Raw genomic sequence first — 24817 nt, forward strand, 5'->3', positions numbered from 1 at the left:
CACACTGTGATCAGGTATTAGTCAGTTTAATATTAGAAAGGTTATAACTTCCGTATATATCTTTAATACAGTCCTAGTCAAAATCACTACAAATTGTTATTTGGAAATTGACATCTAGTTGTACATTTATATAGAAGTACAAAGGACCAAGAATAATATTCAATGACGAAGAACAAGATGAAGGTACTTGCTTTTCATTAAGACTTACAAGGCAATAGTAATTAAGACAAAATGCAGATTGTGCAGGGGTAGAAATGTACATCAGTGAATCAATTAAGAGCCCAGAGATGGTCAAGCGTACATATATCATTATGTCTGCCTGCCTTTCTATCTTCTATTTATTTATGGTGATGATGCCTCTGGCCATCACACAAAAAGCCCAACAATGTAACTTCCCTTCTTCTGCACTCCAGAGCTACAAATACTAACAGTTAATGTTTTTAGTTTATCATTATAAAATTTATATAATGTAGTTATATTCCTTAAGTAACAAATTTACATGTCTATGGACTCTTCCTCTGGAAGATGAACAATATAGTGCACTTATACTATTTTTCTCTTTTTCCTTCCTCATTGCTTTCTTTATGCTATTTCATACATTTTAATCTTCCTACTGATTGATTTTATGACTTTAAACAGTGTACTTAAAATCCTTTTTGAAAATTTGATTATTAACATTTGAGATACTTATGAACTCTAACTGAAGGAGAGAAAATGAGAAAACTTTTTCTTTCATCTTTCCCTTCTTCTGTTCAAAATATCCATGTATATACAATGTTTTTATATTTTGTAAATGTTATTAAGTATTACAAATGTTTGCAATTGTAATTAAATGTTACATGTTTTATCTCAGCATAGTTTCTAAAATTGAAAACCAGACAAAAGGCCTTCATTACCAAATAACTAGGTAACTATTATTCTTTGTAGAACCACGTACTGTAGTGTATGTATGGATTCATAGAAGAGAAATACATTACTTTGTTATTAAAATATTTGCTACTTAAGGAAGAATTTTACATGTAATAAGATTTACTACATGTAATAATTTTACATGTAATGGTTCCTCCTTTAATTTCTTTTTGGACTCCTTTACTTTTTCAAAGTTATACACAGTTATCACTTTTTTCCCTTTTTTTTTGTTGTTGTTGTTGTAAACCCATGCTATCTTCTTTCTTATGTTTTGTTTTGATTGTTACACCTCCTCCTTAGTAACTTTTCTTTTCATAATTGCCAGTACTTACATGTGAAGCTTATATTTTCCTTTATCATGAGTTGATAATCTGAGTGGATATTGATTGAAAATCTTTTTTTTTCTTCTAGCATAGAATATAATGTGGGGGTTTTTTTTGTTTGTTTTTTTTAGCATCCTCTGTTCTTTAAGAAATCTGATGTACTCTGATTCTTACTCCTTTTCAGATAATCTGTTATTTTTCACTCTAGAAGTTCTTAAGGTTTTCTCTTGATATGAAGAATTCTGAAATTGAATAAGTTATTGTCCAAATATGGATCCTAGTCCCCTCCCTAATGGAATTGCTTCACATTTGAACAAATCTGAATATTATATATTTTTTCTCTTTCGAAAACATTTTTTTCTAGAATTTCTTTCTTACCCTTCATTATCTCTAGTCTCCCCATCATTCTTCTTAAATGGATCTTGGGCTACCTGATCCATTCTCTGTGCTTCTTAATTTTTCTTTCATACTCTTCATCTCTTATATTTCCTACGGATTTGGGGCATTTTCCTGGGTATTTTCAGCTTTCTTACCTTCATCTTATTTTTTATCCAAAGCCATTTTTATCGCTCAGGTCCTTCACTCAACTATTGATATTTTTAAAAATTCAGAAGTGGTAAAACTAATTTATAGAAACTCTGTTATTTTTTAGTTGCTTCTTTTTGATATAATTAGGCAGGCAGGTTTTTCTGCATTTTTTCTGAGAAAAAAATTAAAAAGGAATGGAAAATAGTGCAGCAGTTCTTCAAAAAGTTCAAAAGTTAATGTTAATAGTTAAAAGTTAAACTGACCCAGTAGTTCCACTCCTAGGCATATGCCCAAGAGAAATGAAAATATTATGTCAACACAAAACCTTGTATGTGAATGTTTATTATGGTATTATCCATAACAAATCAAAAGATGAAAGCAATCTAAGTATCTGGGATGGATGAATGGATAAACAAAATGTGATATATCCATATAACACAATGTTATTCAGCTAAAAAAAGGAGTAAAGTACTAATAGATGCTGCAGCATGTATGAACACTGATAACATTATTCTAAGTGAAAGAATCCAGTCAACAAAATCATTCACATATTATATGATTCCATTTATATGAAATGGCTAGAATAGACAAAAATACAGACATAAAAAGTGGAATAGCAGTTATTTAGGGTGGGGAAGGATGATGGGGATATTCGGTTTTGGTAACTAAAGGTTTGGGTGTTTCTTTATGAGTTAATGGATATATTCTTGATAGTGGTGATGGTTGCACAATTATGGATATATTTAAAATGATTGGATTGTAGACTTCAAATGAGTGAATTAATAAAGCTGCTACCAAAAAAAAGTTAAAAAAATTTTTTTTTAACATTTGTTTTTTTTGAGACAGAGAGAGAGCATGAACAGGGGAGGGTCAGAGAAAGAGGGAGACACAGAATCCGAAACAGGCTTCAGGCTCTGAGCTGTCAGCACAGAGCCTGACGAGGGGCTCAAACCCACAGACCGCGAGATCATGACCTGAGCCGAAGTCGGACGCTGAACTGGCTGAGCCACCCAGGCACCCCAAAAAAAGTTTTTTAAAGAAAAAAAATTTTCAGGTAGGCTAGGAAGCTACACAATTATTTGGGATATGGAGGACTTTCAACAACAAATTGGAACATTTAAACAAATTGTACTCTTGTAGGTAAGGTAGGAGAGGCTGGACAGTGTTCCAAATGGAGTGTTTAAAGGAATTACTTTTTTATGTCTCCAATCACTGCTTTGTCAATTCTATTATGTTTTCTTTCTGTAAAGTTAGTATTTATTATTTCTTCAATTTGTGGTCTGTGTTTGGCCTCTTTGCGTGCTTTGTGGTATTGTTATACGTTTTTTTATATATAGGTAAATATATAAATATATATGTATAAATATATATAAAACATGTTTTTTGACATCTGGTAAGACTTGGGAAAGTATGCAAACATATGCATCATCATCCATCTTGAAATATGAGGTCCTATAATTTTTATATTTGAACTAATTCCAAAAGTAATATTAATAAACAAAATTTTGGTTTTTATAGAAAACTCTCTTTACTGACTGAAATGATAAAAAATATACCCTGATTTGTGTGTATTTGTAATTAATTAACAAGTAATTTTGATACTGCAGTTCTGATTTTGACTCACCAGTGTGCCATATGTGACCTCTGGCAATCTACTCAAACTTTATGTCTAACTCTTCCCATTTTTTTTTTAAGTTTATTTTTTATCTTTTGAGAGAGGGAGAGAGAGAGAGTGAGGGAGAGGCAGACAGAGAGAGAAAGAGATGATCCCAAGCAGGTTTGACATTGTGAGCACAGAGTCCGATATGGGGCTTGAACTCATGAACTGCGAGATCATGACCTGAAATGAAATCAAGAGTCTGACGCTTAGCCAACTGAGCCACCCAGGTGCCCCATTTCCCATTTCTTAAATGAAGGTGTTCTTTTAGGTCCATTTCAGCTCTAGAATTGATCATGTTTACTCTGTTTATTTTGTTATTGAACTCTTCCAGCACCTCCAACAGTACTTTTTTGTAATAAAGGGATATTCTTTATTTGTGTATGACTTTGATAGCCATTATTTACACGTGGCTGCTGAGCACTTGAAGTATGGCTAGTGTGCCTGAAGAACTGAATTTTAATGAGTTAGTTTTTTAATTTAATTTATTTTTTTTCTTTTATTATTATTTTTAATGTTTATTCATTTTTGAGAGACAAAGAGAGACAGAGTGCAAGCAGGGGTGGGGCAGAGAGAGAGGGAGACACAGAATCTAAAGCAGGTTCCAGGCTCTGAGCTGTCAGCCCAGAGCCTGACACAGGGCTCGAACCCACAAACCGTGAGATAGATCGTGACCTGAGCTGAAGTCAGACTCCTAACTGACTGAATCACCCAGGTGCCCCAAGTTAGTTTTTTATTTTAGAGAGCATGCAAGTAGGGCAGAGGGAGAGAGAGAGAGAGAATATCTTAAGCAGGTTCCACACTCAGTGCGAGCCCAATGCTGGGCTCTGTCCACAACCCTGGGATCATGACCTGAGCCAAAATCAAGAGTCAGGTACTCAACCAACTGAGCCACCCAGGTGCCCCTGAAGAACTGAATTTTAAATTTTATTTAACTTTATTAGTTTAAATTTGAATGTCTGTAGCCTTCCTTGCCTCTTCCAGCTTTTGGTGGGTGTTGGCGTTCCTTGGCTCCTTATCACTCTAGTCTTTGCCTCCATCTTCACATGGTCTTCTCCTTTGTGTCTTTTCTTCTGTCCATTATGAGAAGACTTCTTACTGAACTTAGGCCCCTCCTGGGTAATGTAGGAGGGAAGATCTTATCTCAAGCTCCTTAACTTACTTGTATCTCCAAAGCCTTCTTTTCTAAATAAGGTTACATTCACTGGTTATGGGGGAACATATCTTTATGGAGGCCACAATTCAACCCACTACAAATACGATCCAAAACCTTTGGAGGAATTGGCTTTTGACAGTGGAGGGACCTCAAATGAGCCTAGCACTTGATCACTGTATATTTACTTTATCCATTCACTCTCCCTTTCTTCTCCACTTTCTAACATCACGCTTAGCTGATATCTGTCTAGTTCAGAAAGTAAGTAGAAGGGGGCACCTGGGTGGTCAGTTGGTTTAGCATCGACTTCAGCTCAGGTCACGATCTCATGGTTTGTGGATTTGGGCCCTGTATCAGCCTCTGTGCAGACAGTGTGGAGCCTGCAGCCTGCTTCAGATTCTGTGTCTCCCTCTCTCTCTGCTGTCCTCTGCTCATGCTCTGTCTCTTTCTCTCTCTCTAAAAAATAAACATTAAAAAAAAAAAAGTACCTAAGTAGAAGGGAACTTCCCTTGAGCTACTGCAGCTACCTACCTCTGCATCTGTGCCTATATATTTTGCCTTTTCTACTGTTATTATTACATTGTTATTATTAGTGGCATACGAATTCTGCTGTCAAAATTCTGGGCAGGTTTGCTAGTTGTGTTTATTGTCATCTCAGTGTTTTACAGATGGAATCCCAAGGTAGTTGGATGTATGGGAGTGGGTATAACTCCATTTTTCCTATTCCTAATATAACCATATCTGTATTTGTCTTTTTGGTATTTTGAGGTTCTGTGAAATGTTTCATTTTAGTGAAAGGATCTACTTCTGTACTTTGTTTTTAAAGTTTTGAAAATAGTTGTCAATACTGAAACCTTCCTTGAATATTCTATTCATATCCCAATCTCCCTTTTTTGACCAACCTCCTCTAGCACTTGCTGTCTACATTGCATATATTCTGTTTTTTGATAATTTGATGGTTTCTAATTTTCTGTATTTTCTCATGTGTATTCATCCTTGTCTCCCTCCAAAGCTTCTTAGTCCTTTGAAATTAAGGTACATACTTACGCCCTTTGGATGTCTCTAACATGCTAAAGACATGCAGTAAGGAATATTGATTTGAAATCCAGGTTAATAAAGGCCATCTAATTTGAGATTTATTCAAATCAGTGTCCGTAGTTTTTTGCCTGGGTACATGAAGGTTTCATGTGTAGTGGATGTATGTATTTTCCTGGAGAGAAGTTCTATAGCTTTTATCAGATGCCAAAATAATGGCTTTAGATATTTAGATATTTAGATAAAGCTTTAGATCACTACTGTCTGTGTCTTTATATGGCAGATACAGAAATTATGTCACCAAGCAGCTTGCCTAGAATCATACCCCAGTGTGTGGTTTCCCAGTTCTTTACATTTTAAACTAATTGTCTTTATGATATCTAAAACTTTTTAAACTTACTAGAATTTACATTTGTAAGGATTCTAGAGATCAACATTTAATATGGGAAAATATGCATTGCTTATAAGTAATAATTTATGAATTTGTAATTTTACCTTTTTTAGTATAGTGGTTAATTATGGACAGTTTATATATTTTAAATTCTTATAATTGTACATTTGTAGAAAATTTTTCATAAGTACAAATTCAGCATGCTTGTTTTTCATATATATTTTAATTCATTTATTCAACATAATTATATAATTGAAAATATTTTACTAATGGTGATTCAGTGTGCTTCTAATCAGAAAAATTTGCATTGTGACAACTGACAGATGCTAACTTACTTTTTTCTACTGTGATTTTCTTGTAGGTTTGATGAACTTGTAAAAAAATTCAAAGTCGAATATCATGCTGGTGGTTCTACCCAGAATTCTATTAAAGTGGCACAGGTTGGTTAATTATTTTAAAAGTTACAAAGAAATAGATTCGAAATGATTCTAGATTTATGGTCATTGTACATAATTGTTCCAATCTATATTTTATTGCTACAGAATAGTTTTGTTGGTTTTGAATTGGGATTTTAGCAATCATTGTCCATCTAATCAGCAAAAATTATCTTAATTTAATTGGTATTCCTTTGATTATTGGTAAGCTTAAACATGCTTTAATATGTTTATTGTTCACTTATATTTCTTCTTAATTACTTATTGAATTCATTCACTGTTTATTTTATAATTTTTAATGTGTTAATGACTTATGGAAATACTTTATATTTTATGGAAATTATCTGTTGAAAGTAATTATTATTCATACTTAAAATCTGCTTGTGGTGTATTTTACTGTGCCAAAGTTCTTAGTTTTTTAAATATAATTAAACTTTATGGCTTTTCTGAATTTTCTTTATCTTAACAAAACTTAAATTTACCCATTTATGGACAGGAATTGTGGCTCTCCTCTACTTAAAAATACTAATTTCAATCTAGCCCTCAGTTGAAGATATTGTTTGCTTTTCAGTTCCCCTAATATTTTGAGAGTACTTTTCCTTTCCATCTGACTGATAATCCAAATACATAATTACCAAATTATAATTTGTGTCTAGGATAACCACAGTTTTCAAAAACAGTACTTTAGAAGTACTTGCCTTTAGAAGGACAATTTCTCAGATTATCCTTGAAAGTCAGTAATAGGAGGAACTGATTCATTTGTACATAAAGCACATATTTATTGAGCTCCTGGTATATGTGCTAGTCATTGTGCTAGGTAACTTAAGTTCTCTTGTCTAAATTTTAAGAAAAATCTGAAAATATAGTTAGAACCTTAGAGTGGCTGATCCTGATATGGTCTTAGTTATATCTAATTCTGATATGGTCTTGTTGAATGAGGACATTGAGGTTTAGTTTAGAGTGGTCTAAAAAGTATAGGCAAATACACTAGAAAGGAGTTGACAGGGATACCCACCAGGGAAAGTACTGGGTTTTGTTTTGTATTAATGTGTTTGATTGGTTGGTTTGGGATTTTTCTTTCCATTCGAGTTCTCCTTCACCCACAAAACAACTTGATTATTGATTTCCATTTTTTCTATCGCTCTACGTTATTAAAGAAGCACGTACTGGGCAGCAACTATAAGCCCCATAGACCTATGCTCACAATGTCTGCCAGATTCTGTGAACTGGAGATCTAAAATAGGATAAAATATATGATATGGTAAGAATTCAGGGATCATCTATTCACAGACACTTAATTCTACATATTTTTTTGATGGTATATACCATGTGAAATATATATTTTCTGTATCTATGTGTTTTATATAATACATATTTTGAAATATTCAGTTCTTCCATTGAAATAAGAAAAACAGGGTGGATAGGATTCATAGATAATAAACTGGTAGCTTATAAGATTGAGACAAAAGTCATGGGATTTTTTTTAAGTATAGATAGTAAATAATCAAGTAGTTTGGGAAATAGGTGAACATTCAGCTAGTTGAGGCCCTTTATAACTTGATTGCATCCTAAGGTGTTATACCGTGAGTGTTAACTTAACCCCAGCTTTTCCCCTTGCTTCCTGCTGTTTGTTTTAAATGAATAAATGTGTAACGTAAACATCATGATTTAGTTGGTAGGCCCTTTTTGTTCTTTGCCCTCTGGAATAGCTGGCGTATTTATGTACGTGGAGGTACATAGTGCTTTAAGGTAACTTCCCCACACAATACCAAGGTTAGGTGAATTTCTCCTTGTTCTGTGGTTTAATAATACTTTACATGGTAGCTGTGGAAAAATATGTCAAAGGGAAATATAATGAAAGGGAGCATTAATTTGCAAAGATCAAAACTTCTATGAAAGAAGAACTAAAAGTCATACAGGGAATAAAGTTTAACATTTCACAATCAATGTAGAGCTCATTTTGATGGATCTAACCAACAACCACACTTTGACATATCCATCGATATGGCAAATCATATCAACAAGAAAATGTTCTGTTTAGTTCTTAGATACTTTGATTTGTTAAGTCCGTTAAATCATATTCTTAAAGATTTTAGTGAAACCACAGGCAACATAAAACAAGATTGTTGAGATGTCCAAATATAATTCTAGACTTTACTCATCTGTGTATTTGACAGACAGTGCAAATTTAAATTTTGGACAATTTCATTCAGTGTAATTTTTTTTTAAAAAAAATAAAAGATCTTATCTGCAAAGTGTTTTGCGCCCTTTGTATATAGCACTGCTAAAATGTGATGTGATTTGCTTACTTCTGATATTGAAGCTTTCATAGTGAACATTTTAGGGCACTTTTCAATGTTCTCAATATGTACAGGTACACTTAATGTGATTTTTGACTTTAAAGAAATGGAAGGAGATAGCCTCCTTGGACATGTGCCTAAAGAATGGCTATAATTGTTGTTGGACTTAGAAAAGATATCCTGCAGTAAAATATTTTTAAAGTGTGAGACAGGAAGAATGTCCTTGTCTAATTTGGCAATACATTGAGGATGAGAACGGAGAAAAAGATTATACTAAAACAGCAATTTTTATGCCATTTCTCCAAAAATGTTTGATGATATTTGAAGAAGCCATAAGGAGACTAGAAAAAACTTATACAACAAACAAATGTCTCATTTTTTGTGTAACATGACTGCTTCCTAACTCAAGGTGGAGAAAAAAAGTAACCACAAAAGGACAGCCAAGTTAAATAAGATCCTCTCAATGTCTTTACTAAAACTGTAACTCATTTGGAATGCAACTTTGATAGCATAAATTGAAATTACTAGTGTGCTTCTGAAATGATATTTATTTTACACATGGAAAGCAAAGATAATTAATCTATCAATGCAAAAGACATGATTGATTAACAGTTGGAATACCAAAACAAGCATTTAGATTCAAAATAGATGGATGTTTTGTGGAGTTTGAAACAATTTCTTACATATCTAAGTACCTGCCATTACTGGTAATTACAATCCTAAGTATTCTGTGCTTATTGAGAGGGTATTTAGCTTGATATCATCACAGGACTGACACCAAGAATATGGACTTGATACAAGCAGAGTGGTCAAAATGAAATTTACATTTAACGATACTCAATTTTACCACACTAAAAAGAAGGGTTCTACTCGGTACAGGGAAGTGTTATTATTGGAAAGGAGACACAAAGCATGAAACTATTTTATTTCATAGGACTAAAAGAAACATGTCATTGTTATTTTTTCTAAATACTGGTAATATTTGTTTAATCCCACTTTTTTTTCTCTTCTTTTAAAAAATCTTAGGGGGCACCTGGGTGGCCTCAGTCGGTTAAGCGTCCGACTTCGGCTCAGGTCATGATCTCGCAGTCCGTGAGTTTGAGCCCCGTGTTGGGCTCTGTGCTGACAGCTCAGAGCCGGGAGCCTGTTTCAGATTCGGTGTCTCCCTCTCTCTCTCTGACCCTCCTCTGTTCATGCTCTGTCTCTCTCTGTCTCAAAAGTAAATAAACGTTAAAAAAATTTTTTTTTAATCTTAGTTACATTTATATATATTAAGAATATAAAATGTGGCCTATAAAATTTAAATTCCAATAGAGTTAAAAAAAAAGATAAAATAAGTTGCTGAATTTATTTTATCAAAAGAAACATAATAATGATTATTATATTTTCTCACACATATTTTTTGATTAGTCCTACTTTTAATTTTTACTGATTGCCACTGTTAATTGTTCCTGTTGTTTCATTTAAATAGCACTCATGTTACAGAAAAGTAAATAATGCAGAATAATATGTTCTTTCAGATAGGTACTGTATTGGTTTACTCAGGCTGCCATAACAGTACCACAGACTGAGTGGTTATCCAAGAGATATTTATTTTCTAATAGTTCTGGAGGTGAGAAGTCCAAGACTGAGATGTCAGCAGCTTTAATTTCTTCTGACTCCTCTCTCCTGTTGCTACCTCTTCACATAATTGTAATTCTGTGCATACCCCTGGTGTCTATTTGTTTGTATCTAACTTTATAAGGACAATGGTCAAATTGGATTAGGATCCATCATAAGGGCCACATGTTAACTTTTTTATCACTTTAAAGGCCCTTTCTCTAAATACAGTGCATTCTTAAATTCTGGGGCTTAGGGCTTCAACGTATGAATTTGGGGAGGACACAGTTCAGTCCATGTCAAGTACTCATTTGTATGTTTTTTATTTTTGGTAGTGTACCATTTTGATTTTCTTATTTTCTTTTGTGTATGTGTTTTAGTTATTTTCTTAGTGACTACTTTGGGGATTACAATTAACCTACTGAACTTATAACAACCTAGTTTAATTACTACCAACTTAGTTTCAGTGGCATACAAACAGTCCCTTCCTTTGAAAAGTCCCTTTCCATCCTCCCCCTTTATATTGTTATTGTCAGTAATTACATCTTTATACATTGCCCATTAATATAGATTTATAATTATTTTATTCATTTGCCTTTTAATTCCTACAGGAATAAAACAGGAGTTGCAAACCAAAAGTGTGGTAATACTGGCTTTTATATTTACCTATACAGTTACCTTTACCAGTGTTCTTTATCTTTTGTTATGTCTTCAGTTTACTATCTAGTGTCCTTTCATTTCAGTCTCAAGAACTCCTTTTAAGCATGTCTTGCAAGACAAGTCTACTATTAACAAACTCCTTTAGCTTTGTTTATCTGGGAATGCCTCAATTTCTCCTTTATTCTTAAAGAATAGTTTTGCTGGATATAGAATTGTTGGTTTACATTTCTTTTAGCATTTTATTTTATTTTATTTTATTTTATTTTATTTTATTTTATTTTATTTTATTTATTTTTTTTTTTAATGTTTATTTATTTTTGAGACAGAGAGAGACAGAGCATGAATGGGGGAGGGTCAGAGAGAGGGAGACACAGAATCTGAAACGGGCTCCAGGTTCTGAGCTGTCAGCACAGAGCCCGACGCGGGGCTCGAACTCACGGACCGCGAGATCATGACCTGAGCTGAAGTCGGCCGCTTAACTGACTGAGCCACCCAGGTGCCCCTCTTTTAGCATTTTAAATATCATCTCACTGCTTTCTGGCCTCCGTGGTTACTGATAGTCAGCTTTTAATCTTATTTATCCACTTCTCTCTCTGTTTTTAAGATTCTTTCTTTGTCTTTGATAGTTTGGTCAAGTCTTACTATGGATCTCTTTGAATTCATATTCCTTGGAGTTCATTGGGCTTCTGGATGTGTAAATTCATGTATTTCCTCAAAATTGGGAAGTTTTAGGCCATCTTATTTTTAAATATTTTGTATTTGCCTCTCTCTTTCTCCTTGGATTTCCATAATATGTATGCTGGTCTGCTTGATGGTGGTGGTTGTCGTCGTCGTCTTCTTCTTCTTCTTCTTCTTCTTCTTCTTCTTCTTCATGTTTCTGTAGAACAGGTTTTGAGCTACCAGTTTGTTCCACAGTTATTTATCATATTAAAAATTTTTTTTTGTCTGGTATGTTCATTCTTGGATTAGCATTCTAAAAACTTGCTTACTCTACCTTAAGACCAGTGGCTTATTGTTTCATATTCCCACACTGGGCTATTGGTTTTCTTAAACCTGGACTACTTAACTTACTTACCTCTTTGCAATCCTTATTTTATGCTACTGTGTACTCTCTCAAAACCTAGATCCTCACAACAGCTTAGGAGATAGACCAGCTGATGTCTTCGTTTTAGTGATAAGGAAGGATTTTGATTAAATAAGATAGACAAAAATATGCCACGATAAGTAACTAGGTAAAGCAGAATTTAAAACCAGGTGTTTTAACTGGAACTTCTGATTTCTCTCCTTACTGGAGATTTTTCTCTCTTCCTTAGAGGACTTCAGTTTTGACTCGTCTATATGTGTGAGGTTTTGAGTGTTTTCATAAACCCTCTCCACTTCTTCCAGTCAGCTTTAATTTTGAAAGAATTGGAGGTTGTCAGGGAAAATCAAGTATCCATCATTTTAAATGTAGTTCTGAGTAAACCAACTTGTTCTTTCATGCTTCTTAGAGACAGCAGTTTTTCTTGACGTTTAGATACCTTTTTGATCCTTGGACATTTATGCTTTTTTCTGAATAATTAAATTTTTTAGAAGCCTGATGACCAGGTATATGAGGTATTCCAAAGTATTTCTATGTTGTTTTAAGTTATGTAGGTTCACTTGTTTTTATGTTTCTTGCAAGTTAATTTACTGATTTTTCTAATGTTCTGTAGTCGTTAAAAGTTTGTTATTGTTCTGGGCATCTAATCAAATATTTTAAGTGTCTTCTTATCCTTTGTTAACTGAACTATAAGCAGATCATCATTAGAATTGTTGAACAACAAAACTCAACCAAGTAAATTTGAAGCTCTAATTGGCTTCTTTAAATGATTTGTGAATTAGGCAGCATCCCATCTCACAAGTAGAGGAGAGCTCTGTTGAGCTGCAGGAAAGGAACAGTTTTTATTTTATTTTTATTTTATTTCATTTCATTTCATTTCATTTTTTAATTTTTTTAATGTTTATTTTTGAGAAACAATGCAAGTGGGGGGTGGGCAGAGAGAGAGGGGGACAGAAGATCTGAAGCAGGCTCTGTGTTGACAGCAAAGAGCCAGATGCAAGGCTTGAATTCCTGAGTTGTGAGATCATGGCCTGAGCTGAAGTCGGAGGCTTAACCAACTGAGCCACCCAGGTTCCCCAGGATCAGTTTTTAAAGGCAGAAAAGGAATAGAAAAAAAGGAAACTATTAGGAAAGAATGTTGCCCTCCTAAGGGGAATGAAAAGGGTCTATCAGTACATTTCCCAGTGCTGACCAGGAAATTTCATATTGACTGGTTAAATGTTACATTTTTGGGGGTACGGAAACTGCAGTTAGGTTAGGTATTAAGTCTTGATTTGCTCACGTGGGGCTCTTAACATAAGTGACTTCATTTTTGGCTTGTGGTTTTTCTTTTTAACAGAGTAAATTATTGCTTCTCTCTGTTATCCCCCAAAATGTTGAGGCTATATGAATTTTTATGACTCTATTCAATAATTAAGAGTAACCATTTTTCTATTATTTTAGTACCTGCCATCTTTGTAAATAAAGCATATTTTTCTCTCATTTGAAGCAGAGATCTTTGGGATGAGTGTAATGCCCCTGATTTCGAATCCGAGAGACCACCAAGGAGCCGATACCGATGCAAACGCACGAGGGTTTATTTGCAAGCTCGAGCTTGGGCCCAAGTATACCCGACACAGCGGAGCAGGGACTTGGTCCCCTAGGTTATGAGGTGTAGCAGTTTTATGGGGGCCGGTGGCCAATGAGATTGTAACACACACAGAAAGTTGTACATTCATGTCAGTCTACACGCAGGTGGCCAATTGAATTACAATTTACCCTATAGTAACTGTTTGAACTAGCCTATCACTCTGGTCGGAATTGGCGCGCAAGTTTGGCGAGCAAAAGGCGGGGTTTACATTCTTTGGCGGTTAGGGGTTCGCATTCCTAAATGAGCCAGTTTCCAGTAAGGGTGTGCTCAGCGGCTTGACTAGGGTGGGGGAGTGTCTTAAGCAATAAGTAGGTCATGTGGGGGTTATACATGAGATGGTGGGTGTAGCACAAAATGGAGTTAGTCTTGCTCTGCTTGTCTAGGGGTAGGGGATTTTTGTAAAATTCCTTGGGTCCCACATGAGATAATACTTCTTTATTTGCTGTAGTCTAAATCATTTCATGGAAACTACTAAAATTGTATATGTTCCTTACCCCTCTTTCTATTTGTCTTTCGTTAGTAGCAATGACACCTCTCATTACAGATGTTGTTCCTTGATCACATGTATAAAACTATCAGTAATAGATCTGAATTTTTTCTTCACATAAGCATTAAACATTTAACTTGGTCTCTTCTTGAATTCTTATATCCTTACCTCTGTCTTTTAAGTCCTAACCTGGTTCTCTGATCATCAACTTTCTGGTTTTCCAGTTTCTCCTCTCGTTCCCAGTTAGATAAGCTTCCGTATTTTTATTTAGCTACTAATGAAAATTTAACCAAGTTTTGTTTAACCAAGTTTTTGTTTTGTTTTTAATTAAATTTTGAGAGAACTAAGTACCAGGATGTTTATATTTTTATACAGGATTTTACCTGGAGGAGAGAGGAGGAGTGCTTTGTTTTTTTTTCTTTGATGCAATGTCATGTAATGAACCAGCTTTCAGAATTATGTTTTAAAGCCCAGACTACGTACATTGAGTTCCTAAAAACATTTTTTTTAAGTTTCAAAAATTATATTTGAATAAACAAACATGTTGGGCCAAAAATTGTAGAGCTGGTATTTCAAGAACCGTGTCGCATCTCCAACTAAGTCCCATTGTATTTAGAAATTAAAAGTGATGAAAATCAAGAGCTTCATAGTTCTCTTCTTCTTAAAAAAAGCAGTAAATCTGTGTTTTTTTGTTTTAATATATATTTCTGATTATCTCTTTTTCTTGTGACCTATTTCACCTGAACAAACCAGTTAGAGATTAAAAGGCTTTTTACTAGACATACCTCTGGGAACCTGAGAACAGTCCAGACTGCTTGTATTTAAAAAGAAGAAATGACTTTGGAGTGATCAAAGAGAATTCTCTATTCTAATGTCTTACACCTGGAACAGTTGTAGAACCATCAATAGCACAACTGTATTTATAAATATCAGAGCAGGATGTGGCAGATGGTGATGCAACACAGAGGCTTGTCAAGCCTTATGTCATTAAAAAGGAGGTTTTTGTTGGTGCCAATTTTAAGATAAATGAATAATTTTAAGTAATTTTGTTCTTACAAAGTAAAGTTGACTATGCAAAGCATGATTTCTCCTTCCAGTTGAAAAAACTTTAAATGTGAATTAACACCTTTTGTTGTTGAATTAGATTGTGAGAGACTTTAGTAGCTAAAATAAAGTGAAGAAAGCAGTGTTTTGTTTTCTGAAATGATATTTTTAATGGGTTTGTGACATTTTTTAAGTTACGTGAGGTTATTTATTTATCTATTTTTAATTTTTTAAAAATTTATTTAGCGAAAATTTGTTTATTGGGATAGTTTCCCACTCATCTTGATTCAGGGTGGTTTTAGTGCTGCTTCCATCTGAAGGAGCATCCTTCTGTAAGCCTTGCTTTTCTTCCTGTAGGCTGGCAGAGGACAGTGGAGCAACCAACACACAAAACTACCGTTTGTGCATAGCTAAAGATGGTGGTGATTTTGTAGAGTCCTGGGCACCTCACGTCCATGAAGTAGGAGGTGGGGATCTGCAGCAGTCGCTGCTTCTTATGCTTCCTCTTTTCTTCCAGGAATGGGTACAGGAGATCCTTTTTGAGGGGCATATGCTCTTGGGGAGGTGGTTACCACAAGAAAAGATGTCAGGTTTTTTTAATGTGAAGCAAAACGTGTACATCTTCTTCCTTCCTCTCTTCCGTACCCACTCAATCCTTCCCTTTCTTCTTTAATCTTCCTTTCTTCCTTTTTTTCTTTCAGATTTTTTTGTCCCTTAATTATACCTTCTATTAAGAGATTCTTTTACCGCTATATACCTTATAACCTTTAATGTGGTGCATTATTCTATGGTATGACATTAAACATGGGTACAATTTGAGATTGTGTTTCTGCTGCTGCCTAAGAGCAAAACAGAGAGAACTCAGTAAGAAATACTACAAATGACAGTATCTAATTTCATCCAGGGGATAAAACTCTTGCCTTGGTTTCATTCCTTTTCATTCTTTTTTGGAATTAGAATTCAGAAACTATTAAAATAAATGTCTTATGGATAATGTATTCATTTATTTGAACTGAAAAATAAAGTCAGAGCTCTCTGGGGAGAAAAAAGTCTCATTTGTTTAGTTGGTTGGACAATCAGAATGGTCTTTGCCAATTAAATTATCTAGTGGAAATGTCAACTGCCATCTTTTTTAAAGAACAGCTTTTCTAGGGGCGCCTGGGTAGTTCAGTTAGTTAAGCGTCTGACTTCGGCTCAGGTCACAATCTCACAGCTTGTGGGTTCGAGCCCGGCATCAGGCTCTGTGCTGACAGCTCAGAGCCTGGAGCCTGCTTTGGATTCTGTGTCTTCCTCTCTCTTTGCCCCTCCCCTGCTCACACTCTGTCTCTCTCTCTCAAAAAATAAATGAACATTAAAAAAAAAATTAAAGAACAGCTTTTCTAGAGTATTTCTTTGATCTTTGGTACTTTTGATGGTGAGATACTTGAGATAATGAAGTAAAAAGCAAAATAGTCTAAATTTTAGCAAGGCATAGTTATTAGGGGTGTTGAGGATGTGCTGTGGAGTTAAGCAAAGCTGGGCAAGCAAAAACTTGGACAAGTCAGCTAACTTCTTCAAGTTTCAGTTTTTTTGTTTGTTTGTTTGTTTTGAAAAATGGGAATAATCCTAGTAATTTACAGCCTAAAAATTTTAAAAGAATAAAATTATGACTCTCATAGAAAATGAACACATGTCAACAATTTTAACTCATAATTAATGAGTGAACAGGTAAGTATAGTTGACTTAAAAGAAAATTCAAAGTCCAGAGACATGTGTGGTCTGTGAAATCAAACTACAAGTATTACAAAACTGACTTTTTGTTCGGGTGGCAGGTTTCACTTCTCTCTGTAGGATCACATTGTATTTACTGATTTAGAGACAAGAATTATTACTAAGTAATATATAATTTATGTACTTATAAAATAGCTCAGGGGCGCCTGGGTGGCGCAGTCGGTTAAGCGTCCGACTTCAGCCAGGTCACGATCTCGCGGTCCGTGAGTTCGAGCCCCGCGTCAGGCTGTGGGCTGATGGCTCGGAGCCTGGAGCCTGTTTCCGATTCTGTGTCTCCCTCTCTCTCTGCCCCTCCCCCGTTCATGCTCTGTCTCTCTCTGTCCCAAAAATAAATAAAAAACGTTGAAAAAAAAAAATTAAAAAAAAATAAAATAAAATAAAATAGCTCAAAGGTGATAAAATGTATCAACCCCATAGAATCAGATAATCTAGAAGGCTATGCTCTTAAAAAAAAAAAAAAAAAATGCATAGGCTTCCATTAATACCTGCAATCTTTTTGATCCATTTCAAAATCTTTCACAATTTTTTTCTTTGGTGGTGCTTAACTCAATATAGTGTGTTGTTAGAATTAAATTATAAAATATGAACAATATAACTCAGTACTTATACATAATGAGGGCTCAATAAATTGTAGTTATTATTACATTCTGAAAAATGTATATGGTGGGCATTTTCCATTAATTGAATTAAACTTAAGCTGTAATTCCAGCAATTTGTTAAGACTGTATTTAAAGCAATAAAATATACCAGATATTCCTTCCTTCACACCTATTTATCTCACAACAACTTCTTTCAAAAATAGAAAATAATGCAATGGAGCCTAAAACTGGTTAGTGGATTGGTTCTTACAAGGATTAAGAAGTTGAATAAAATTTGAACTTGTTCTAAGCTCCTGAATGTTTACTTGGTTAGCTAGATTGTTTTGGTTACTGACTTGGAAATTCTTTGTTTACAGCTTGGAAGATTTGTTGGTTGATTTAAATTGATATAAGGATTGTTAATCGATAGTTAATTGAATGCAAAAGAAAAGAAATGTTAGTCTCTTGGTATTTGAGCATGGTACTTAAATAAAGACGTAGTTTAAATGCATTTTATGTTAAATATAAACACTCTAAGTTTTTATTTAAGGAAATTAATAATAAATCCCTTTGTAAAAGAATTTTTTAAAGAATGAGATAATAGTCTCTAATTATTGCACCTAAGTCAGTTTCATAAATGTTTATCTTCCATACCACATTCCTAATTCCACAGTCTTTATTCAGTAATTTTCCTCACATTTTCTTAGGTTTCCATGTCCGTATTTAAGCTAAGTAAACATCACAGAAAGCTCAGAGCATGTTGTCAAAACCAGTTTTTTATTACAATCAGCCTCTTTTTGTCCCGTGGCCTAGGCCACTACAAGTATATAAAGAGTGCCTTGATGCTTCTGGATGCCAATGAATCAAGAATCACTGCAAACACCACTTTTTATCAAGTCCTGTGAACCTGTTTGTTCTGTTTAGTCTTAGAGTTAGATATTTGTTAGTCTTCACCTTCCCATGTGTACTTTCCTCTGCCTAAAATGCTTTTTACCATGCCATTTTTTCTCTCATCCCTTCTAAATTTACCTGTCATTTCCAGAAATAAATGCTTTTTCTGACTTTTCATTTCCCTATGTTAGAAGTTCTTATAGGAACATATATATCTCTTTATATAGCTTAACCCAGCTAAGTCTGTACATTTGCTTGTGATATCCTGTCATTAATTTCATCTTTCCCTTTAACACCATGCAAATCATTGGCCATGGTTTTCCCCCCATTTATTCATTAATGGATTAATATAACCCAATCAATACTTACCATATAATGGGCAAATGAATGAATCTCTGTTCCCTTTTGTATTATTTATTTGACCTTCTGATCATGAACACTTACACCTCTAGTCAAGTAGATCCTAGATTATCCTTACTCTTACACTTTATTATCTAAATCAGAATTAGAAGTGGCACCTGGGTGCTCAGTTGGTTAAGCGCTTGATGTCGGCTCAGATTATGATCTCATGGTTCATGAGTACAAGCTTCGCATCAGTCTCTGTGCTGACAGCTCAGAGCCTGGAGCCTGCTTCAGATTCTGTGTCTCCCTCTTTTTCTGCCCCTGCTCTGCTATTGCTAAATCAGAATTAGAGCCTTTTGCTAAATAAAAACAAATCCAGAATCCTGTAAAGGAAGAGTTTATTCATAAGGATTATTTCAAGAATGGAGAAAGGAACCTTTGCAATAGGGGAATGGGAACTATTGCAATAAGGAAAATGCTACCATTGTGAGAATCTGTAAGTGTCTTAAAAGTCAGGTAGAAAAGGGGTGCTTGGGTGGCGCAGTTGGTTAAGCATCTGACTTCAGCTCAGATCGTGATCTCTAGGTCCATGGGTTCATCCCTATTTGGGACTCTGTGCTGACAGCTTGGAGCCTAGATCCTCCTTTGGATACTGTGTCTCCCTCTCTCTCTGCCCCTGCCCTGCTACTGCTAAATCAGAATTAGAGCCTTTTGCTAAATAAAAACCAGATCCAGAATCCTGTTAAGGAAGAGTTTATTCACAAAGGTTATTGTAAGAATGGGGAAAGGGACCTTTGCAATAGCGGAATGGGGACTATTGCAATAAGGAAAATGCTACCATTGTGAGAATCTGTAAGTGTCTTAAAAGTCAGGTAGAGGGGCGCCTGGGTGGCGCAGTCGGTTAAGCGTCCGACTTCAGCCAGGTCACGATCTCGCGGTCCGTGAGTTCGAGCCCCGCGTCGGGCTCTGGGCTGATGGCTCAGAGCCTGGAGCCTGTTTCCCATTCTGTGTCTCCCTCTCTCTCTGGCCCTCCCCCGTTCATGCTCTGTCTCTCTCTCTGTCCCAAAAATAAATAAACGTTGAAAAAAAAAATTAAAAAAAAAAAAAAAAGTCAGGTAGAAAAGGGGCACCTGGGTGGCTCAGTTGGTTAAGTGTCTGACTTCAGCTCAGGTCGTGATCTCTAGGTCCATGGGTTTGGCCCCACTTCAGGCTCTGTGCTGAGAGCTAGGAGCCTAGACCCTGCTTTGGATGCTGTGTCTTCCTCTCTCTCTCTCTGCCCCTCCAGCTCCCATTTCTCTCTCTCTCAAAAATAAATGTGCATTGAAAAAATTAAAAAAGAAAGTCAGGCAGAAAAGTTTTTCTCATAGAAGGAAGAGGGAGTATTCTAGGAAGAACCAGTTGTGTGGAAGTGGAATGAATAGATATAGGTGGGTAGAGGTGGAGTGATTGGATAGTGCAGAGAATGTTTTACTTTGAGATCAGCCTGTTCTTAGGAGGGGCTGTTAGGTTGTATGCTGGTTAAGAGTGGGGGTGGGTCAAAGTTCAGGGGTCTCAGGGAAGTAGAGAAGCTTTGTAACTAACCTTTGGTTAAGTCCCAGTAACAGATATTTTGTTGAGATCATTGGGTACAAATAGTTCAAGTAATCATTTTTGAGCAAAGAATGGGAATTTGGAACGTCTGTGTCTAGCCTTGTCATAAGGGAAACAAGGGAGTTATCTGTGAATCTTTTCTAGTCACATGAGGAAGAATGATTCCTTGTAGTAAACTATTTCAGGAACACAAAGGGGTGGGGGATTTCTTTAACTGTCTCTGGTTACTAGGATTGTAGGGCTTGAGGTAAAGTTAACATTGAGAGAGGAAATTGGAAACATGTTTTTAATACAGTTATCTTGGTCACTTCCTCCTCCTCTTTATCTTCAGCCCTGCGCCCCCCCCCCCGCCCCGCGCCTTGCCCCCCAGGGAAGAATTAGAAATCCGTATCTCTCAGATTCAGAAACCTTTAAATTATTGCTAAAATATTTAGTCCACGTAGTTGTACATTATCTTTTCCACAAAATTTTATTTTCTATTTTTAGTCTTTCCTCAGAATGATCTTTAGAATAATTTTATCTGTATTTTGAAAAAAATCCTCCTGTGGTTTGATGGGAATTTTGTACATGTTCTAAATTAATTTGGGGGTAACAGACATTTTTATGTTGTGTTTTGATCTAGTCAAATGACATTAGAATGACGTATCTCTACTGAGTCAAATGTTTTTTTAATCACCCAATAGTTTTATAATTTTTTAAAAAGATCCTCGTACGTTCATATATGTTGTAAATATCATGTAGTGTGATATCATTCTTATTCTTGTTGTTATTCCTACAATTTTAAAATGACATCTTTTTTTTTTTTTTTTTTTTTTTTTTTTTTTTTTTTTTTTTTTTTTTTACCATGCTTTCCAGGTGATTATTGCTGGTATAGGAAGAGATATAGTTATTTTATACTCAGATACAACATTCCTTTACTGATTCTGTTACTTTTTTAGCTAATATCTTCCTTTGAGTTTCTAGATAATTATTCATGTTCCCTGAAAATTGCATTTGTTTTTTCTTCCTTTCTTTTGTTTATCCCTTTTTCATATGCTATTGCAGTAACAAGAATTTGAAAACTCTTTGGAGAATTGTAATTTTGATTTCTGAAGGTATGTACTCTGTGTCAGGGAAGAATTATTCTAATCCTGGTATTTTTACAACTTAGATTAAATGGCTGTTAAGGGGCACCTGGGTGGCTCAGTTGGTTAAGTGTCTGACTTTAGCTCAGGTCATGATCTTGCTGTTGTCAAGTTCCAGTCCTGCGTTGGGCTCTGTGCTGACAGCTCAGAGCCTAGAACCTGTTTCAGATTCTGTGACTCCTTTCTCTCTCTGTGTCCCTCCCCCACTCACACTCTGTCTCTCTCTCTCAAAAATAAACAAACATTTAAAAAAAAAAAAAAGTGACTGTTAAGTTGATTACATAATTTATTTTTAGTTTTAGCTTATTGTTAAAATATAAGCATTATGATGTCAGGTGCTTTGTCAGTTTTGTTCTCTGTTGTTTACTCTCAGCATTTCCAACAGTCTCTGTCACTTAGAAGACATTCATTGAACATTTTTTGAGTGATTTAGTGAATTAATAGACATAACCCTGATAAACAAGCTGTATTTTTCTTTACTGTTTGATTATGTGATTTGTATTAATTTTATTTAATTTTTTGACGAGTCAAAACATAGCTTTTTGTTTAAACATGAATATTTCCTTTAATCTACTTATTGATATTTTTTCTTTGAATGCCATGCATTATACATTTTGACAGGCAGTATAAACAAAGCAATAAAGAGTATAGACTTTAGAAGCAAAGACCTGGATTCCAGTCCTGGTTCTTCACTTACATACTGAGTGATCTGAAACTCTTTGACTAATAGTTTCTTCACAAGTAAAATGAGAGAACTCATAACAAAGCCAGCTTTGTAGTTTAAGGGAGTTAAATATGATAATACCATAGATTACTTAGAATAGTACCTGGCACATAGTCAATGATCAAAAAAGCTTAGCTGCGTTGTTGTGCTATCATTGCTTTAGTTGTGTTTGATTTTGGTTGTGTTGTATCGTAGAGTTGTAAAATCTTATTTTCTTTGTGTAAAAGCAGTTGTTTCAATGATATCTAAAAAATGTGTGTGAAATCATCATTTCTGAGTTGTTAGACTCATCCCTAAATAGCTAGGAATAAACTTAACCAAGGAGGTGAAAGACCTATATACTGAAAAATATAAGACATTAATGAAAAAAATTGAAGAAGACACAAATGAAAGATATTCTGTGATCATGGATTGGAAAAATGAGTATTATTAACGTGTCCAAACTACCTAAAGGGATCCACAGATTCAATGCAATCCCTATCAAAATCTCAATGACATTTTTTACAGAAATAGAACAAATCATCCTGAAATTTATATGGAATCACAGAGACCCTAGGTACCCAAAGCAGTCTTGAAAACGAAAAATGAAATTGGAGTCACCATACTCCCTGATTTCAAACTAAAATTACAAAGCTATGAAATCATAACAATATGCTGACAAAAACAGACACATAGATAAATGAAACAGGATAAGAGCCCAGAAGAAGTTTATGCATATATGGTCAGTTAGTTTACAACAAAGAAGCCAATATACAATGAGGAAAGGACAGTCTCTTCAGTAAATAGTGCTGGGAAAACTTGACAGGCACATGCAAAAGAATAAAACTTGATGAGTATTTCATACCATACACAAAAATCAACTCAAAATGTGTTAAAGACTTGAACATAAGATTTGTAACCACAAAACTCCTAGAGGAAAATATAGGCAGTAAGCTCCTTGACTTTAGTCTTGATAATGATTTTTTGAATCTGACAGCAAAAGCAACAAAAGCAAAAATGAATGAGTGGGACTATATCAAGCCAAAAATCTTTTGCAAAGCGAAGATAGTTATTAAAATGAAAAGCAACCTACTGAATGGGAAAAAATACTTGGAAATCGTATATCTGATAAGACGTTAATATCCAGAGCACATAAAGAACCCATACAACTCAGTAGCAAAAATAAAAACAAAACAACAACAAAAAAACCCAGTTTGATTTAAAAAGGGTAGAAGATTGCAGGAGACATTTTTCCAAAGTAGACATACAAATGTCCAATAAATGCATGAAAAGGTACTTAACACCACTAATCTGAGGGAAATGCAAATCAAAACCATGCTTCACATATCACCTCCCACCTGTTAAGAGTGGCTATTATAAAAAAGACTAGAAATAACAAGTGTTGGTGAGGATGTAGAGAAAAGGGAACTGTTGTGCACTGTTGGCAGAAATGTAAAATAGTGCCCCCTATGAAAAGCAGTATGGAGATTATCCCAAAAATAAAAAATAGAACTAGCTACATGATCCACCAATTCCACTTCTGGATATTTATCCAAAGAAAATGAAAACACTCCTTTGAAAAGTTACATAGAACCTTCATGTTCTTTGCAGCATTATTTATAAAATAGCTAAGATGTGTATACAACCTAAGTGTCCACTGATGGATGAATGGATAAATTAGACCTGTTGTATTATTCAGCCATAAAAAAGAATGAAATGTTGCTTTGTGAACAACACTGATGGATTTCCAGGGCATTATGCTAAGTGAAGTAAGTCAGATGGAGAAAGACAAATAATATGATCTCATGTGTGGAGTCTAAAACATACACATACACAAAACCAAGCTCAATAGATACAGTAAACAAATTGGTGGTTGCCAGAGGCTGGTTAGGGGAAATGCATAAAAGGGATCAAAGGTATGGAAGTCTTATGACAGACTTCTAGTCATAAAATAAGTCATAGGGATGTAAAATACAGCTTGGTAAGTATAGGTAATAATAATATATTGCATATTTGAAATTACTGAGTCAATTTTAAAAGTTCTAATCACAAGAAAAAATTTTGTAACTATGTATACTGATAGACATATACTGATAGATACTAGACTTACCGTGATGATCATTTCCCAATATATACAAATTTTGAATCATTATGTTATGCAGTTAAAGCTAATAATAGTGTTGTATGTCAATTATACCTCAGTAGAAAAAAAATTCTGCCTCTTACAACTTGCACTATGTCTTACTATTTCAGATTTTAAATACAAAAACTCCAAATGGTCACACAAACAAAAAAAGATTTTTATGTTCTATTGATCATGTGCTATCATAAGATATTCACCATACCTAGGAAAAAAATGTCCTGAATTATTTTGTTACCTAGAACAGTGGACAAATTAGCTCATTTCTGAGGTTTAAGCCAAAGGTTTGAATTTTGCTTAACACATTCTGTGATAATGAAGTAGAAATTTAAAAACATTTCTAGGATATACTCACTTAAGGTCATCATTAAGCCATAGAATTCACTTGATAGTATCCATGACAAATGGTATAGGAAAATTGCAAAATTTTCCTGTGATTCCACTGAAG

The 24817-nt window shown here is 34.7% G+C and overlaps 2 protein-coding genes across 3 annotated transcripts in view; one reads left to right on the plus strand and one right to left on the minus strand.

The window, feature by feature from the left end:
* Positions 1-24817, plus strand: part of ADK (adenosine kinase) — a 531760-nt gene that overhangs the window by 167205 nt on the left and 339738 nt on the right. For both annotated transcript variants that reach the window (XM_047072998.1, XM_047072999.1), the window contains exon 4: positions 6358-6436. In XM_047072998.1, the coding sequence (XP_046928954.1) occupies positions 6358-6436 (79 nt within the window). The remainder of the gene's footprint in view (positions 1-6357; positions 6437-24817) is intronic.
* LOC124506924 (40S ribosomal protein S27-like) lies at positions 15530-15781 on the minus strand. The gene has a single exon (XM_047073002.1). The coding sequence runs from the start codon at positions 15779-15781 to the stop codon at positions 15530-15532; it is 252 nt and encodes an 83-aa protein (XP_046928958.1).

This window comes from Lynx rufus, unplaced genomic scaffold (genome assembly GCF_022079265.1).
Source record: "Lynx rufus isolate CCGP_SWC_20201006 ecotype Redwood Valley unplaced genomic scaffold, mLynRuf1.p SCAF_11, whole genome shotgun sequence".
In the NCBI taxonomy this organism is placed as follows: Eukaryota; Metazoa; Chordata; class Mammalia; order Carnivora; family Felidae; genus Lynx; species Lynx rufus.

What these genes read in the sequence shown, in the direction of transcription:
- LOC124506924 (XM_047073002.1), bottom strand. Translation starts at nt 15,781, where the DNA reads ATGCCCCTCAAAAAGGATCTCCTGTACCCATTCCTGGAAGAAAAGAGG.